Here is an 18736-nt window from a genome sequence, read left to right as displayed (position 1 = left end):
CAGCTGGGCATGGGGACACGGAGCCACACAGACGTGGGGACCTATGGGGACACAGCTCCTGGGTGACACGCGGACACCCACCCCGTGACAGCAGCAGTGTCCCTTTCTGTGCCCCACCCCAATGCATTCAGGAACGTGCCGGCACCGTGGTGACAGCGCCGCGGTGACACGGGGACACGGCCATGCTGCGGCTGCTGGTGGCCAACGCTCACCTCCCGGCAGCCACCGGTGCAGGACCCGCTGTGCACGTGTATGCTCGCTTCAGAGGTACTGCTGGGGACACTGGGGACAAGGGGACACTGCGGTGGCTGTCCCTGCGCTGTGGGTTGGCATCGGCCACCCTCGTGTCATCGTCACCGGATGGGGTGGCGCTGGGCGACCTCATGGGATGGGGTGCTGTCGGATGTCCTCATGGGATGGGATGGTGGTGGCTGCATGTGGGAATGGCACACGGGGACAGTGCCACCCACACCCGTGTCCCCAATCCGGCATGCTGCTTCCTGTCCCTCCAGGGGTCCCCAGGAGCACCCGGGTGGTGTCGGCAGAGCGCAGCCCCACATGGAACGAGGTGAGCTGGCCCAGAGGTGGCCGACAGCAGCGTGGGGGCACATGGACACCCCGCCAAGCTCTGTCACCCACCCCGCAGACACTGGTGTGGCCTCTGGCCGCACGTCCCCTGCGCCCCACGGACAGCCTGGCCCTGCGCCTGCAGCTCTGGGGTCAGCCGGAACCACACAGGTGAGCGTCACCCATGGGTGAGCACTGCAGGGTGCCATCCCCGTGCTGGCGGCGCTCACTGTCCCCATCCTTGCAGGCTCCTGGGTGCCACCACAGTGCCTCTGCGCTGCCTGGCAGAGGACCCCGGGCTGCCGCTTGATCTTGGCCAGCTCCCGTTGCGGGACCCCCAGGGACATCCCACGGGGGCCACCATCTCTTTGCGCTGCTCCTACGTCCCCCCCGGGCAGGTGGCAGCGGGGAATGCCACGTCCCAGCGGTCAGAAGGAATGGCACCGTCCCTGTCCCCTCCACGTCCCACCCCAGTGCAGGGGACAGCCATCGGGATGGCACCGCGCCGCCACCCCAAACCTGCGGCGGGGAAGAAGGAGGATTTCCAGGTAGGGCACCCAAGGGTGAGGTGACCCCCACTCAGCACGACGTCCCCCGTCACCGCATTCCCGTGTCCCATAGGTGCGGGTCAGGGTCCTCGAGGGCCACCAGCTGCAGGGCAGTGCCATCAAACCGGTGGTGACGGTCCTCATTGGCGAGCAGCGCTTCAGGAGCAGGATCCGTGCTGGGAACAATCCCTACTACAACGAGGTGGCCGTGGGGACGTGGACACGGTGGCCCTGGGGACAATGACGCGCTGCTGTCCCCTCACCCACCTCCACCGCACTCACGGCTTTGCCTGTTTTTAGGTGTTTTCTCAGCATTTCCACCTGACGCCTGCACAGCTGGCAGCACTGCCCATCCACATCCAGGTCAGAGCTGATGGCACCGCGGGGACGGTGACGGCGCGGTGGCCACTGACACCGTCCCCAACCCCACAGGTGCTCAACTCCAGGGCCATCCGTGCCGATGCCATCATCGGCGCCTTCAAGGTGAGGGTGACAGCGGGGAAACGGGGTGGAGAAACACACCTTGGCCCCTTTCCTCCACTGTCCACTCCCACCCAACAGCTGGACGTCGGCACCGTCTACAACGCACCGGGTAGGGGGCCCTGCAGGGTGCCGGGTGCCCGCAGGGTCACCGAGCTGCACAGAGGTGACGTGGGTGTCCCCAACCGGAGCAGGGCGCAGGCTGAGAGGGACGTGGCTGAGCCTGCAGCACCCCCGGCACCCCGATGCTGGATGCTGTGGGTACCTCCGTGTCAGCGCGGCCGTGCTGCGTGCCGGTGAGCCCGTGCCGGTGAGCCCCTTCGAGCATCGTTATGTTCATGAGTTAATTAAATACAAATAACATTTATACGTATAGGTATGTGTGTATCTTTGTCTTAAAGGAGCAGGAGGAGGTAGCAGGGAGCCAGGAGGTGGAAGCCAACCTCTTGCAGCCTGCATTGCTCGCCCCATGTGTGGCCACGCTCCAGCTCTGCATCTACCACGCCGAGGATCTGCCCCGGGGTGCGTGATGGGTGTGAGGGATGGGGATGTGTCCCCTAACCCTAAAACTGGCCCAAACGCCAGCCCTAACCCTAGTGCAAACTCTAACCCTAACCCTAGCCCTATCCTGACCCTGATATAACCCTAACATAACTCTAACCCTAACCTAAGCCTAACCCAGCCCTAGCACAACCCTAACCCTAACCAAAACCTAACCTGATCCAACCCTAACCCTAAACCTAACCTAACCCTATCTTATCCCTAACTTAACCCTAACCTAACCCAACCCTAACCTAACCTAACCTAACCCAACCCTAACCTTAACCTAACCCTAACCTAACACTAACTTATCCCTAACTTAACCCTAATTTAACCTAGCCCTAACCCAACCTAACATAACCTAACCCTAATCCTAACCCTAACCTAACACTAACTTATCCCTAACCCTAACCCTAACCCTGAACTAACCTAACCTAACCTAACCTAACCTAACCTAACCCTAACCTAACCCTAACCCTAACCCTAACCCTAACCCAACCCTAACCCTGACCTAACCTAACCTAACCTAACCTAACCTAACCCTAACCTAACCCTAACCCTAATCTAACACTAACTTATCCCTAACCCTAACCTAACCTTAACCCAACCCTAATGCTAACCTAACCTAACCCTAACCCTAATCTAACACTAACTTATCCCTAACCTAACCCTAACCCTAACCCAACCCTAACGCTAACCTAACCTTAACCCTAATCTAACCCTAACACTAACCCTAACCCAACCCTAACCCTAACCTAACCTAACCCTAACCTAACCCTAACTTAACCTAACCCTAACCTAACCTAACCCTAACCTAACCCTAACTTAACCTAACCTGAACACTCCCTGGCACAGAGGAGCCATCCCGTCCGTTCCTTGCCGGCAGCAAGAGGAGCTTCGTGGCAGCAGCGGTGCGCGCCAGCTTTGCGGGCAGGACGGTGGGTGATGGGGGCACAGTGGGTGCTGCTGGCACATGGCGAGGGGTGACAGCGTCCCCAACACAGCTCTGCACTCGAGTGATGCCCCCCGACGCCAAGCCCACATGGAACGAAGTGTTCTTCTTCCCTCTGCGGGTGAGGCGCCCCCTGTGCGCCCCCAAAGCGGGCGCTCCAATAAACCCCCTATTTAAATCCCCTCTTTAATCCTCTATTTCCTCCCCCACCCCAATTTTGTCCCCCCAGCTGCCCCCACTCTGTGATGCTATCGAGCTGGCCATCCTTAGCGGGTAATTGGGGCATCCCTCCATCTGGGAGTCCCCTGGTGTTGCCCCCCCCCCATCACCCCTCGCCCTCAGGTCTAAGGTGCTGGGCACCGCCGCGCTCCACCTCTCCCACATCTCCTCCGCCGGCACTGAGCTCGAAGGTGAGTGTGTTCCCACCTCGGGGGGGTCCCCACCTCGCAGCCCCCCCTTCCTGAACCCCACGGTTTGCTCTAGGAGGGGCCCCAGGTTTCTTACCCTGCTTCGGACCCAGCTTCCTCCCCTTCTACGGTCCCCGGAGAGATGTTGTTGCCATGCCCAGTGTGAGTGCGGTAGGTGACAGCATGCAGCATCACCTGCTTTGGGGGGGACACAGCCCCCCAGGTACCCCTCTATGCTATAGGACACCTATCCTATAGGTCCTATAACCTATCCTATGTTACAGGACACCATGGTGGCATACAGGGGCCGGGTGCTGCTGGAGCTCAGCACCCACACGGGGGACTCCGATGGGCGCCAGCAGGACTCCATCGCCCCAGAGGACGTCGCCCGTGTGCAGGTGGGGACAGAGTGACGTGTGGCCGCTTTGTATCCCAGGGTAGGGGGGGTTATTTGGGTTTTCTGGGGGGGATTTTCTCCTCTTGCAGCGCCTTCTGCCCCGCCGCCACCGCTTGGGGCTCTGCGCCGTGTTCTATTCGGCCACCATGCTGTCCCCCATGTCCGAACCGCTGCGCTTCGAGCTCAGCATCGGCAACCATGGGGACACCGGGGACACCACGTGCCACCCCGCTGCCTCCGCCACACCGCAAGGCCACCCCCTCTTTGATGGTGAGCAAACCAGGAGGACGCCCCTGTCCCAGTGGGGACGCCGTGGGGTGCTCACCCCATTCTGCATGCAGGGAACCGCTACTACTACATGCCCTGGCATGACAGCAAGCCGGTGGTGGCTGTCACCTCCACCTGGGAGGATGCTGGGCAGCGGTGGGACGGGCAGAACCTGCTGCACAGTGTGGGCGAGAGGCTGGTGAGCAGCCAGGGGTGGGGGGAGGCGTGGGGGTGGGGACATGGGGACATGGGGCACAGGGGGTGGGGACATAGGGATGTGGGAATGCAGGGGCATGGGGACAAATGGGTGTGGGGACATGGGGCCATGGGGCACAAGGGATGGGGACACGGGGAGGTGGGGACATATGGGTGTGGGAACATGGAGACAAGTGGATGTGGGGACATGGGGCACAAGGAAGTGGGGACACAGGGATGTGGGAATGCAGGGACATGGGGGCATGGGGACAAATGGATGTGGGGACATTGGGACATGGTAATGTGGGGCACAGGGGATGGGGACACGGGGATGTGAGGACACAGGGACATGGGGACAAATGGATGTGGGGATATGGAGACATGGTGGCACGGGGCACAAGGGATGGGGACACGTGGATGTGGGGACACATGGATGTGGGAACACAGGGATGTGGAAACAAATGGACGTGGGGATATGGGGACATGGGGCACAAGGGATGGGACACGGGGATGTGGGGACACAGGGACATGGGCACAAGTGGATGTGGGGACATGGGGACATAGGGACGTGGGCCATATGGGTGTGGGAACACATGAATGTGGGAAAGCAGGGGCATGGGGACATGGAGACAAGTGGATGTGGGGACATGGGGACATGGTGACATGGAATACATGGATGTGGGCTTGCAGGGACATGGGGACACATGGACGTGGGGACACATGGAAGGGTTTAGATTGAAAAGGACCTTAAAGACGGACCATAAAGATGCCCACGTGGATGTGGGAATTGAAGGACACATGGACAGGGAAACATGGTGACCTACAGACGTGGGGTCACAGGGATGTATGGGTGGGCGACATGGGGACACACGGACATGGGGACGGGTGGAAGGGATGAGCACTGGGTGGGGGTTGGTCAACGGTGAGGACCACAGGAGAGAAATGTGGCAATGCTGCGGAACGCGAGGACGGATACCCATGGAGACATTGGGAGGAAGCTGCTGCGTGAGCTGGCACGGGACTGCAGGTCAGCATGCAGGGGGAGGGCTGTGGATGCCCTCATATCACTGACCCTCATTGCTGGAGGTGGGGTGGGGAAGGGAGCTCAGCACCTGGGAGGATGCAGTGGGGCATTTGGGGGCGAAAAGAGGGTATTGGAGGGAAAAAATGGGTCAAGTGGGGACAAAAATGGGGCATTTGGGGGGGGGGGAATGGGGATGTTTTGGGGGGAAATGGGGCGTTTCTGGGGGGTAATGTGGAATTTGGGGTGAAAATTGGACGCAAATAGGGGAAACTAGGACATTTTTGTGGGAAATAGCATTGGTGGGGAGCGGGGTGTGGGGCATTCGAGGGAAAAATGGGGTTTGGGGGGATAAAAATGGGTATTTGGGGGAGGAAATAGGACACTGGGGGGGAAAACGTTTGAATTGAGGGGAAAAATGAGCATTTGAGGGCCGAACATGGAGCATTTCGCGGGGAAACGGAATTTTAGGAGGAAAAGGGGCGTTTCTGGGGGGTGATGTGGCATTTTGGTGAAAAAGTGGTATAATGGGGGGGGGAAACGGGGTATTCTGGGGGGGCAGGGGGCATTTCAGAGGGGAATGGGGAGATATGGGGCGTTTGGAGGCAAAACTGGCACTGTGAGGGTGGTTGGTGGGAGGTGGATGGTTGGACTGAGTGATCTTGGAGGCCTTTTCCAACCTTGGTGGTTCCGTGGTTCCATGGTTCTATGGAATGGGGGCATTTCTGAAGCAGAAATGGGTCGTTTTGGATGCAAATTGAGCATTTTAGGGGGAGGGGAGAACGGAGGGCATTTCTGAGGTGGCAGTGGATCGTTTTTGGATGAGAATTGGGCGTATCTTGAGAGAAAATTGGATGTCCTGGGGGAAAACAAGGCTCTTTTTCAGGGGAAATGGGGCGTTTTGTGGAGGAATGGGACATCTGGGGACCAAGCGGGCCACTTCTGCAATGGGAACGGGGTCATCTGGGGGGAGACGGGGGGCATTTTGGGGGCAGGCCAGGTGGGTGAGCATCCCCACGTCCTCTCCCCAGGGCCGCCCTGCCCGTGCTGCAGGCCCAGCACCCCAAAACACGGCTGGACGCGGAGCTGCGCGCCGCCCGCCTGCACCTCCTGCAGCACCTCGCCTCGGCCGCCGCCGCCGGGCCTCCGCGCCAGGCCTGGGCCGCGCTGCTCCCTGAGGCCGAGGCCTGGCTGGGCCGCGTGGCCGCGCTGCAGGCCGAGGTGCGGAGAAAGCCCCATTTTGAGGGCTTTTTTTTGGCTCCTGGATGTCCCCCCCTCCATCCCGTCTTGCTCTGCCCCCAGCCGCAGGCCGGCGTGCCCGACGTGTTGCTGTGGCTGCGGAGCGGTGCCCGCTGCCTGGCCTGCGCCCCGCGTCCCCGCGCACCGCCTCGCCTGCTCGCCCCACGGCCCCGCGGCCTGCGGGCGGCTCTGCGGACGGACGCACACTCTGCTGCTGGGGGTGGGGCGGCGAGCGGCCCCTGGAGCCCCCCCATGTCCCCTCAGTGCCTCTTCCACACCCCCTCCATATCCAGTCCGCGTCCCCTCCATGCCCCCTCCACGTCACCTCATCACCTCCATGTCCTCTCCAAGTCTTCTCCATGTCCCCTCCGCTTTCCTTCAGTGTCCCACCTGTGTCCCCTCCATAGTCCCCTCTACAACCTCTCCATATGCCCTCCATGTCCCCGCCATGTCCCATCTATGTCACCTCCCCATCCTTCCCATGCCCACTCCTTGTCCCATCTATACTACCTCCCCATCCTTCCCATGCCCACTCCATGTCCCATCTATGTCACCTCCCCACAGTCCCTTCACATCCCCTCCATGTCCTCTCCCCCTATACATCCATTCTACATTCAAACCACGTCGCCTCCATGTCCCCTCCCTATGCTCTTTACATCCTCTCCCAGTCCTCTCCATATCTCTTCCATGTCCCCCCCGTGTCACCCCCACGTCAACTCCATACGACCTCCATGTCCCCTCCATGTCCCATTTATGTCACCTCCATGACCCCTCCATACCCTTTCCCCAAACTTTCTATATCTCCATGTCCCTTCTGTGTCCCATCTCCACATCCTCTCCATATTTCCTCCATGTTCTTCACATGTCCCATCTATGTCACCTCCATGTCCTCTCCTGTCCCCTCCACATCTCCTCATGTCCCCTCCGTCCCCTCAGTATCTCATGTCCCCTTAATCCCCCTCCACATCCCCTCAATGTCTCTCTTCCCCCTCCATACCTCCCCATGTCCCCGCTGTGTCCCCATCCTCCACATTCCCTTTGTGCCCCACTCATGTCCCCCCATGTCCCCCGGTGTCCCCAGGCCCCAGGACATCTCCATGCCCAGCTCCGCGTCCGGCTGTGGCTGGGGCGTGTGGCTGAGAGCCAGGAGCTGCCACGTTACCTGGAGGGCCCCCTGCACGTCTATGCTGAGATGGTGAGTGCTGGGCAGGGGACAGCGTGGTGGCATGGTGACACTGGGACATAATGACACCATGGCACGGTGACACAATACCATGGTGACACGGTGACATGATGACATGGTGACACAGTGATGCTGTGACACGGTGACATGGTGACAGTGACATTATGACATGGTAACATGGTGACACTGCGACATTATGACATGGTAACATGGTGACACCACGGTGTGGTGATGAGGTGACGTGGTGACATGATGACATCATGATGTAGCGACGCAGTGATGTGATGACATGGTGACATGGTGACACCATGACAGAGTGACACTGTGACAAGGTGATGTGGTGACATAGTGACATGGTGACATGGTAGTGTGGTGGCCCCATGACACGGTGACGTGGTGACATAGAGACATGGTGACACAGTGACGTGGTGACGTGGTGACATAGAGACATGGTGACACAGTGATGCTGTGACACGGTGACAACATGGTGACGTGGTGACATGATAACACGGTGATGAGGTGATATGGTGACATGGTGACACCATGACAGAGTGACGCTGTGACATGGTGATGTGGTGACATAGTGACATGGTGACATGGTAGTGTGGTGGCCCCATGACACGGTGACGTGGTGACATAGAGACATGGTGACACAGTGATGCTGTGACGTGACAACATGGTGACGTGGTGACATGATAACACGGTGACGAGGTGATATGGTGACAACATGGTGACGTGGTGACATGATAACACGGTGACGAGGTGATATGGTGACATGGTGACACTGTGACATGGTGGCATGGTGACACAGTGACACCCCATTCCTCCAGTATGAGAACCAGATGAAGATCCTGGGCAAATGGAGCGGACGGACACTCCCGGGTCATCCCAGCTTCTCCGACGTCGCCGGCAGAGCGGGGCTGCCCCGCGAACGCATCCGTCCCCCCAAGGGCTGGCGCTGGGATGGGCCCTGGGCTGTGGAACCACCACGGCGGTGAGACCCCAAGGGACAGCCCTCCCCGTGCATGGGGACAGCAAGGGGATGGCAGCTGGTCCCGTCCTCAGGCTGCTGCCGGCCCCCGAGGCTGGCATGGATGAGGTGCTGGAAGAGGTCTACGAGAACCAGAGCCGGCAGCGCGGTGGGGAATGGGGACCTGCTGCTGTGCCCAGCACTGATGTGGTGAGAAGGGGTGACATGGGGGTCACGGTTGGGTGGCACAGACACCCCAGAGCTCAGCTCTGCCCGCTGCAGGCCGGCACGGCGGTGCCCCCCAAGGAGGAGGTGGCATGTCCCCAAGGCTGGCACGTCACCGATGACTGGCGGGTGGAGGTGACGGGGGCCGTGGATGAGGCCGGTGAGCGATGTCCCCATGAGGATGTGCTGGGTGGGGGCGGTGGCAGAAGTGACAGTGACAGTGTGGGTGATGCAGGCTGGGAGTATGGGGTGAGCGTGGAGGCTGGCGACCCCTCAACTGCGTGGCACCCCAAAGAAGAGATGTACCACACACAGCGGCGGCGGCGATGGCTGCGCACCCGGCGGAGGGACAGCGGTGCCCAGGGATGGGAACAGGATGCCGATGTGGCGGTGGGAACGGGGTGGCACATATGGAGGTGGTGGGGATGGGGTGGCAAGGGAGAGGGTGACGGGGTGGGGGGGACAAGGATGGGGTGGCAGGAACAGGGTGGTGGATATGAGGGTGGCAGGGGGTGGGGCGGTGGGGATGGGGTGGTACTTATGAGGGTGGTGGAGATGGGGGGGGGAGGGAGGGGGTGGCGAAAATAGAGTGGTGAGTTTGGGGGTGACAAAGATGGGGTGGCAGGGTGACCAGAGTGGAGTGGCACAGGTGGAGTGGCAAGGAAGGGGGTGACAGGATGGGGTGGCTGGGAGGGGGGTAGCAGGGGTGGAATGGCAAGGATGGGGGTGGGTGACAAGGACGGGGGGGTTGCGACAGTTGTTTGGACATCAGCCCCCTGCTCTGAGCACCCTTCTCTCCCCACCCTGTGCCACTGTCACCTTTGTGCCACCCATCCCCACAGCACAGCCCTGAGGCTCCGGATAAAGTGTGGGAGTACGCATCCCTGTGGGGCGGCCGCTTCCATCCGCGGCGCCGAGCGGGTGATGTGTGCCGGCGGCGCTGCTGGCATCGGCTCATGGTGCCAGAGCTGTCCTCATCTGTGGCTGCCATCTTCCTCCTGGAGGGCACAGCGGTACGGATGGGGGTGGACGGAGGGACGGAGGGATGGGGGTGAAGGGAGGGACAGAGGGATAGATGGAGGGATGGAAAGGGATGGAGGGACAGAGGGATGCAGGGATTTGAGGATAGAGGGGTGCAGGGACAGAGGGATGGATGGTTGAAGGGATGTTAGGAGGAAGAAATGGGAGTGAAGGGATGGAGGGACAGAGGGATTCGAGGACAGAGGGATGCAGGGACAGAGGGATGGATGGAGGAATGGAGGAACGGAGACTCGGATGGATGCAAGGACAAGCAGGGAGGGAGGGAGAGATGGATGCAGAGATGGAGGGAAGGACAGACAAATGCTGAGATGGAGGAACAGAGGGAGGGATGCAGAGGTGTGGGGATGCAGGGATAGTGGGACACAGGCACAGTGGGATGGAGGGACATGAGGACAGCAGAACAGGGGGCCGGGCTGACCATCCCACCCCACATCCCAACTTGTAGGATGCGGAGGCAATGCCAGAGTGCAAGCAGATGGCAGCAGCACCCAAAGGCCGAGGACACCCTCAGCACCCCATGCCTGTCATCCTCTGCACCTTCCAGAGTGAGCCACAGGGTGCTGGGGGAGGATTTGGGGGTCCAGGGGTCCCCAACACTAACACTAACCCAGGACCCCCTGACATCCCTCCCCCCTCCCGCAGAACCCAGCTCCTTCCAACTGCGCTGTTACCTCTTCCAAGCACTGGAGCTGAAGCCCCACGGCACCAGGACCACAGCAGGTGGGACCACCCCAGCACCCTGACCCCCCCCAGCAGCACCCTTGGGTGCTGACAGCGGGTGCTGCTCCCACAGACCCCGTTGCCCACGTCTCCTTCGTGCACGTCAGCCAGAGCACCCGCGTGCTGCCCGGCACTCTGGACCCGGTTTGGGATCAGGCGCTGCTCTTCCATCGGGTGCCGCTCTATGGGGACCCACGTGGGGTGCGGGATGAGCCCCCAGCTGTGGTGGTGGAGGTGTTCGATCAGGATGGAGGGGTACAATGGGGGTACACGTGGCTGGGGAGCACCTATAGGCAGTGGGCACCCATGGAGGGGGGGCACCCATGCTCTGCCGCTGCCTTGCAGGGTGCTGGGAGCTTCCTTGGGAGAAGTGTGTGCACCCCAAAAGTGTGGCTGGATGTGGGGCGCCAAAAGCCCCCCCGGCTGCAGAGATACCCATTGGAGGGGCCGGGGGGTCCGGCTGGGGAACTGCTGGCTGCCTTCGAGCTGCTGCACGAGGCTGAGGTGAGAGGTGGGTGGCAGGGGGGTGCGTGGGGGCTCCCAGAGCCTGTCCCCAGCATTCATGTCCCTGTCACCCCAATAGGATGGGGCGGTGGCACGGCTCAGCACCCCTCCATGGAGACAGGGCACCTTCAGCATCCCCCCGGGCATCCGGCCGGTCCTGCGGCTGATGGCACTGGAGGTGATGCTGGGGACACGGGTGGTAGGGAGGAGAAGGGGTGAGGACAAGGTTTGGGACAGGGAGGGGACAAGGACAGGGATGGGGAGTGGGATGAGAAGAGGATGGGGACACGGACAGTGGGATGGGATGGGAGGAGAGGGGAGGGGAGGGAATGGGACAGGATGGGATGCAATGGGAAGGGAAGGGAAGGGAAGGGAAGGGAAGGGAAGGGAAGGGAAGGGAAGGGAAGGGAAGGGAAGGGAAGGGAAGGGAAGGGAAGGGAAGGGAAGGGAAGGGAAGGGAAGGGAAGGGAAGGGAAGGGAAGGGAAGGGGCAAAATGGGATGGAAGGGAACGGGATTGGATGGAGTGGGATGCAATGGAAAGGGAAGGGATGGGATGGGAAGGAATAGGACGAGATATGATGGGATAGGACAAGGTGGGGACAGGGAGGACAGGGATGAGGACGTGGACAAAGACAGGACAGCAATGAGGACAGGGATGGGGACAGGGACAGCACCAAAGATGGGCTGGGGGACTGGGATGGGCACAAGAACAGGGTAGAGGTGGAGAATGGGATGAAGATGGGAAGGGGACAAAGGCAGGGATGGAGACTGGGAGGCAACGAAGACAGTGATGAAGAAGACGAAAATGGGAGTGAGAAGGACAGGGATGCAGGAGAGGATGGAGATGGGTGAGGGTGAGTGGATGTGGGCCCCGCAGGTGCTGGCGTGGGGGCTGCGGGGGCTCCGTGGCCGCTCCCTGCTGCCCGTGCGCGCCCCCAGCCTGGAGGTGCAGTGCGGGGGGCAGATCCTGCGCATCCCCCCCATCACCAACCTCGCCACCAACCCCAATTTCCCCATCAACGCCTTCCTGCTGACGCTGGTGAGCTCATGGGGATGGGGGAGCGGAGCCCACCCGTGGGTGCTGGCACCCCGGGGTGATGGCGTGGCTTGGTCCCAGCACCTACCGGTGGAGGAGGAGTACGTACCCCCGATCCGGCTGCGGGTGTTGGACACGCAGGGCTTTGGGTATCGGCCCCACGTGGGCCAGGCGTGCGTGCAGGACCTGGCGAGGTTCCGTCGTGAGCCCGATGGAGAGGAGCAGCTGCCCAGACCTCGTGTCCCCGTGCCCGGTCCCAACCCCGGTACAACACTGTCCCCTCCCCTCCTTGTCCCTGCCCCATCTCTGCCCATCCACGCGCTCTCTCTGGGAGCCTCTACTCCATCCCTGTCCCTTCCCCATCCCTCATACATCCCTGCTCCATCTCTAGCCCTACTGACATCCCATTCCTATTCCTATCCATGTCCCCATGCCTGTCCAGCCCTATTCTGTCCCTCATATCCTCCTATCCCCTCCCTGCCCTGTCCCTGACCCCATTTCCTCCCTGTCCCTTCCCTATCCCATCCTTGCCCCATCCCTGTCCTATCTCTGTCCCATCCCTGTCCCATCCTTGCCCCATCCCTGTTCTATCTCTGTCCCATCCCTGTCCCATCCTTGCCCCATCCCTGCCCCATCCCTGTCCTATCTCTGTCCCATCCCTTTCCCATCCCTGCCCCACCCCTGTCCTATCTCTGTCCCATCCCTGTCCCATCCTTGCCCCATCCCTGTCCCATCCTTGCCCCATCCCTGTCCTATCTCTGTCCCATCCCTGCCCCATCCCTGCCCCATCCCTGTCCTATCTCTGTCCTATCTCAGTCCCATCCCATCCATCCCTTTCCCATCCCTGCTTCATCCCTTTCTCATCCCTGATCCATCCCTGTCCCATCCGTGCCCCCTCCCTGTCCCTCTGTAGGACACTCACTTTGTGTCCCCCCCCCTCACACAGCTGCTGCCTGGGGCAGGATCGCTCAGGTGAGCCCCCCCGTGTCCCCTACACCTGTCCCCACCCCCAGCAGCCCTGGCTGTGCCGCGGGGTACCCCCACCTCCTGTCCCCAAATGTCCCCTCCGCTCCCAACAGATGCTCCCCAGGGTGACCGCCGAGAAGGGGACTGCAGACAAGGTGGGCACAGGAAGTGGGGGCCACCAGGGGCCACCAGGGTCATCCTGCCTCACCCTGCTGCCCCCCAGGACACGGAGAGGGAGGAGGAGGATGAGGAAGAGGGCGACTGGTGGAGCAAATTCTACATGGCCATGGGGGACACGGCAAAGAGCCACCGGCGGACACACAGGGACAGCCTGAAGGTGAGGGGGGACGGCGTGACGTGGGGCAGGGGATGGGGATGGGGTAGGAAGGACAAAGGTGGGAATGGAGGTGGGAATAGGGTGGGACTGGGACAGGGGTGGGGTGGTGGTCAGAACAAAGGTGGGGATGGAGGCTGGGATGGTTGGTGATTAAGGATACACGGGGACAGGGATAAAGGTGGGATGGGGACGCGGTCAGGGATGGAGACTGGGGGAGAAACAGGATGGGGATGAGGATTGGGAAGGAAAGTGATGAAGAAATGGTTGAGATGAGGATGGGGACAGAGATGGGGACCGTGGGGAACACAGGATGAGAACAAGGACGGGGACAAGGCTGGGGATGGGGGGTGAAGATGAGATGGGGACAAGGACGGGAATAGGACAGGAATGAAGATGAGGGGGGGACAGGGACAGCGATGGGGTGGGAACAGTGATGGAGGAGGGGGGCTGGAGGAGGAGAAGCACCAAAGCAGGGATGGGGACAACGCCAGCCCCGCTGTGCCCCCAGGTGTACGGCTGTGAGCTGGAGGCCGTGCCCCAATTCGAGGGGCTGCAGGATTTCTGCCAGACCTTCCCCCTCTACCAGCCGGGGGGGCACCAGGGGGACGACCCCGTGCCCGTGGGCGAGTTCAAGGTGAGACCCCCGTGCCCCCGGGGACCCCAGACCCAACGTGGGGGCGCTTGGGCTGCACAACCAGGCTATCCCCCACTCCCAGGGGCTGTTCTGTCTCTACCCCCTACCCGAGGACCCCGGGGTGCCCCCCCCGCCCCGCCACTTCCAGGAGCTGCCCCCCAGCCAACCCCAGCAGTGCCTGGTGCGCGTCTACATCGTCCGTGCCCTCGACCTGTCCCCTCGTGACCGCAATGGGATGGTAAGGCCACCCCCGCGTCCCCCACCCCACGCATCACCATCTGTCACCCTGACGGCCCCCCTCCCTGCTGCCAGTGTGACCCCTACGTTCGTGTCTCTCTGGGATCAAAGACCCTGGGCCAGCGTGACCAGTATGTGCCCAACACCGTGGAACCGGTTTTTGGCAGGTAGGGCCACCACGGGTGGTTTGGTGGCACTGCCACTCCTGGCTGGCACAGAGAGGTGCCCAGGGGGGCTGCTGGGACTCTGTGCTGGGGGTCCCCATTCCCCATGCAGGTGTGCCCCTATAACACCACATCATCGTGGCACCAGGTCCCCATTCCTCGTGACAGCGGGTCCCCATGCCAGCGGGATGCCATTCCCCATGCCACTAAGTCCCCACGCTACCAGGATCCCATTCCCCATGTCACCAAGTCCCCATTCTCCATAGCAGCAGGTCTCCATGCCATCCAGTACCCATTCCTCGTGACAGTAGGTCCCATAACACCAAGTCCCCATGGCACCAGGATCCCATTCCCATGCCACCAGCTCCCCATTCCTCACCATGGTAGGTCTCATAACACCAAGTTCCCGTGCCACCAGCTCCCCATTCCCCATAACACCAGGTCCCATAACACCATGTCCCCATGGCACCACACCTCCATGCCACCAGCTCCCCATTCCCCATAACACCAGGTCCCATAACACCGTGTCCCCATGGCACCACACCCCCATGCCCCCAGCTCCCCATTCCCCATAACACCAGGTCCCATAACACCGTGTCCCCATGGCACCACAGCCCCATGCACCAGCTCCCCATTCCCCACAATAGTAGGTCCCATTACACCAACCCCCCACACCACCAGGATCCCACTCCCTATGCCCTCCAGTCCCCATGGCAGCACATCCCACACCTATCAGCCCCATTCCCTGGTGCCAGCAGGTCCCCATGCCCACCGGTGCCTGTCCCCACTGCCAGGATGTTCGAGGTGATGGGCACCGTCCCCCTGGAGAAGGACCTGCGGGTCTCACTGCTGGACCACGACCTTCTGCCACCCGACCAGGAGATTGGCAGCACCACCATCGACCTGGAGAACCGGCTGCTGTCCCGTTTCCGTGCCCACTGCGGGCTGCCCCCTCTGTACCGCACGTGGGTGACCCCCGGAATGGGGAGGGGGCTCCGGGATTGGGGGTGGGGATGTGGGGAGGGGGTGGGGACGGAGGGATGAGAACAAGGGAGGTGGGGAGGGCACAGGGGCATGGGGGCATGGGGACAAAGAGATGGGGACATGGACATGGGGACAAAGAGATGGGGATACGGACATGGGGAAGGCACAGAGGCATGGGGACAAGGAGATGGGGGGTCATAGGGGACATGGGGACAGGGAGGTGGGCACAAAGGTATGGGGACGAGATGGGGAGGGCACAGGGACACGGGGACACGGAGTTGAGGTGGGCATAGGGATGAAGAAAGATGGGGAAAACGAGGTGTGGAGGGCACAGGGGGATGGGGATGAGGTGGGTACATGGGGTGGGGATGGGAATAGGAAATGGGGACTGAGTGGGCAGGGGGATGGGGACGAGGAGAAGGGATGGGACAGGAGCAGGGATGGGGAATGGTTGGGTCCGAGGGGATGGGCAGAGGGAATTGGGAACAGGGAGGTGGGACGGGGTTGGCGTAGGGGGCGTGGGGAGCTGGTAAGGGCACGGGGGGATGGGCACGGGGAGCCGAGGATGACACAGAGGGGAAGATGAGGGGATTGGGTGGGCACAGGGCTATGGGGTGGGCACAAAGGGGTGAGAAGCACAGCCCTCAGCCCCATACTGTGCCCACAGGGCTGGCCCCGGGCGCTGGAGGGATCAGCTGAGCCCCAGCCGGGCGCTGGAGCACCTGGCTCACACCCGGGGGCTGCAGGCACCCGAATTCAGCGCCGAGGGCACCGCCGTCACCTTTGGGGGCTCCACCTTCCTGCTGAGCCATTTCGGTGGGTCGGGGTCCGGGGGGGGGGGTGATGGGGTCCCTCCGTGGTGCGAAGGTTTGGTATTGCAGAGAGAGGTCCCCCCACATATCGTCACCCCGGGGCGCCCCGGGAGCGCCTGGCCCTACATGTGCTGCGTGCGTGGAACCTCGTCCCCGAGCACCTGGAGACCAGGACGCTGTACAACAGTGCCCAGCCTGGGCTGGAGCAGGTGGGGGTTGGGGATGGGGTGGTGGGGATGGGGTGGTGGGGACAGCGGGGTGCAAAGGGGTGTCATGGGGCGATGGGGAAAGAGGAGTGATGGGGATAAGGGCACCCGGAGAGATGCTGGGGGCTGTGGGGTGGTGGGGACCTCGGGCACGCAGTGGGGTGACAGGGAGGGATGCTGGTTTGGGGGCAGTGGGGATCCTGGGGTGACAGGGACAGCCCCACAGGGAGGGATGCTGGTCCGGGGGCAATTGGGACACCACACCATAAAGCGATGCCTGGGGATGATGGGGACAGCGGGTGGCGGGGTTGGGGGGGGTCCTAGCATGGTGGGCACCCAATGACAAGGCGGGATGCTGGGGGGGGGTGACGGAGACCTTGGGGACACGGGAACAAGTGGCAGCGCATCCACCCCACGGCACAGGGCAAGGTGCAGATGTGGGTGGACATCTTCCCCGCCAGCCTCGGCCCCCCCGGGCCCCCCGTGGACATCACTCCCCGCCAACCCCAGAGGTGAGCGCTCAGCACGGGACAGGGATGTCCCCCCGGGGGTGGGAGGTGACACAACGCCCCCTCCCCAGCTACGAGCTGCGCTGCGTGGTGTGGAACACGCGCGACGTGGAGCCGGGGGACATCAACGCCGCAGGGCAGAGGATGAGTGACATCTATGTGACCGGGTGAGCGCGGGGCACCGCTGCGTCCCCAAGGCTGGGGGGTGAAGCGGTGGGGCCGAGGGGACAGCCGTGCCCCCTCCCCATGGCGTGCAGCTGGCTGGACGGGCTGGAGGAGCAGAAGCAGAGGACGGACGTGCATTACCGGGCGCTGCAGGGCGATGGCAGCTTCCATTGGCGCTTCGTCTTCCCCTTCCAGTACCTGGCGGCCGAGCGGCGCTGCGTGCTGCCCCAAAAGGTGCTGTGCCCCACAGCGAGGGGTGGAGAATGAGGTTTTTGGGGGGCTGAGCGTGACCCCTCGTCCCTGTCCCCCCCCCTTCGCTCCGTGCAGGAGCATTTCTGGAGCCTGGATGAGACGGTGCTGAAGGTGCCCCCGAAGCTCATCCTCCAAGTGTGGGACAACGACAAGTTTTCGGCCGATGATTTTTTGGGTGAGGGTAAATCTGTCCAGCCGAGGAGGGGGCGGTGGGACCGCCGGGGGGGTAACGCTTCTCCCTGCAGGTGTCCTGGAGTTGGAGCTCACCCGGCTGCCCCGTCCAGCTCAGCGGCCGCAGGACTGCGCCCTTAAGCCACGCCTGAGCCCCTGGCCCTGGGGGAGGATTGGGGGACCCCCTCATTTCTCCCTGTTCCGGCAGAAGCAGGCGCGGGGATGGTGGCCCTGCGTGGTGCACGAGGGCGGCACGCGGCGCATGGCGGTACGGCGGGGAAGGGAAGGCAGTGGGATTTGGTGGGGGGGGGGGGAAGCAGGGGAACACATCCTGCCCCCGTATCCACCCGCTGCTCCTCCTGCAGGGCAAGCTAGAGCTGAGCCTGGAGCTGCTCAGTGAGAAAGAGGCAGAAGAGAGACCAGCGGGGAAAGGCCGGGAGGAGCCCAACGCGTACCCAACACTGCAGCCCCCCGTGTGAGCCCCCCAGGCCCTAAAGGGCACAGAGAGGGAGGCAGAAAGGGGGAGGGGGGGGGGGGTGACACAGCTCCATGTCCCACAGGCGGCCCGACTCATCCTTCCTATGGCTTCGGGCCCCACTGCGTGCCCTGCGCTACGCCGTCTGGCAGCGGCACCGCTGCCGCATCACTGTGACCCTGGCACTGCTGCTGCTGCTCCTCCTGCTCCTCAACTTCATCTACTCGGCCCCGGTGAGCACAGAGGACCCTCAAACCCCCTCTCCCGCTGCTCACAGAGCCCTGCTGAGCCCCCCCACCCCACCCCCCTGTGCCTCCCTGCAGGGTTACATAGCCATGAAGCTGGTGAACCCGCTGCAGGGGCTGCACCTCTTTGGCGTTGGGAGCAAACACTGAGCAGCCCCAGCGCCAGAGGTGGGACACGGAGCACTGAGGGGATGCCGTGCAGCCACATCACCTCCTTAATAAAATCAGAAGTGAGACGGGCAAAGCAGCGTGCTCTGTGAGCAGAGAGCCTGGAGGGGGCTCAGGA

General features: G+C 62.2%; 1 protein-coding gene across 1 annotated transcript; it reads left to right on the top strand.

The window, feature by feature from the left end:
* Positions 1-120: 120 nt before the first annotated feature.
* FER1L5 (fer-1-like 5) lies at positions 121-18709 on the top strand. Its single transcript, XM_040651495.2, has 50 exons — positions 121-267; positions 513-568; positions 647-738; positions 815-1115; positions 1189-1317; positions 1416-1478; positions 1548-1598; positions 1677-1707; positions 1790-1905; positions 1997-2117; positions 2991-3208; positions 3317-3360; positions 3430-3497; positions 3571-3665; positions 3779-3892; positions 3981-4161; positions 4233-4357; positions 5289-5380; positions 6406-6606; positions 6677-6833; positions 7695-7808; positions 8627-8790; positions 8862-8976; positions 9049-9151; positions 9227-9381; positions 9834-10004; positions 10478-10577; positions 10675-10752; positions 10826-11007; positions 11098-11256; positions 11336-11434; positions 12135-12296; positions 12375-12558; positions 13240-13265; positions 13373-13414; positions 13483-13596; positions 14105-14230; positions 14313-14468; positions 14543-14634; positions 15426-15596; positions 16283-16431; positions 16497-16636; positions 17057-17145; positions 17214-17309; positions 17400-17541; positions 17635-17734; positions 17805-17998; positions 18096-18205; positions 18291-18438; positions 18529-18709. Exons 1-50 carry the CDS (start codon positions 183-185, stop codon positions 18598-18600), a joined length of 6093 nt encoding a protein of 2030 aa, XP_040507429.1. The 5' UTR covers positions 121-182; the 3' UTR covers positions 18601-18709.
* Positions 18710-18736: the final 27 nt, after the last annotated feature.

The sequence above is a fragment of the Gallus gallus genome, chromosome 22 (genome assembly GCF_016699485.2).
Source record: "Gallus gallus isolate bGalGal1 chromosome 22, bGalGal1.mat.broiler.GRCg7b, whole genome shotgun sequence".
In the NCBI taxonomy this organism is placed as follows: domain Eukaryota; kingdom Metazoa; phylum Chordata; class Aves; order Galliformes; family Phasianidae; genus Gallus; species Gallus gallus.
Note: the sequence above shows the minus strand (reverse complement) of the source record. Positions and strands in the feature narration are given on the sequence as shown.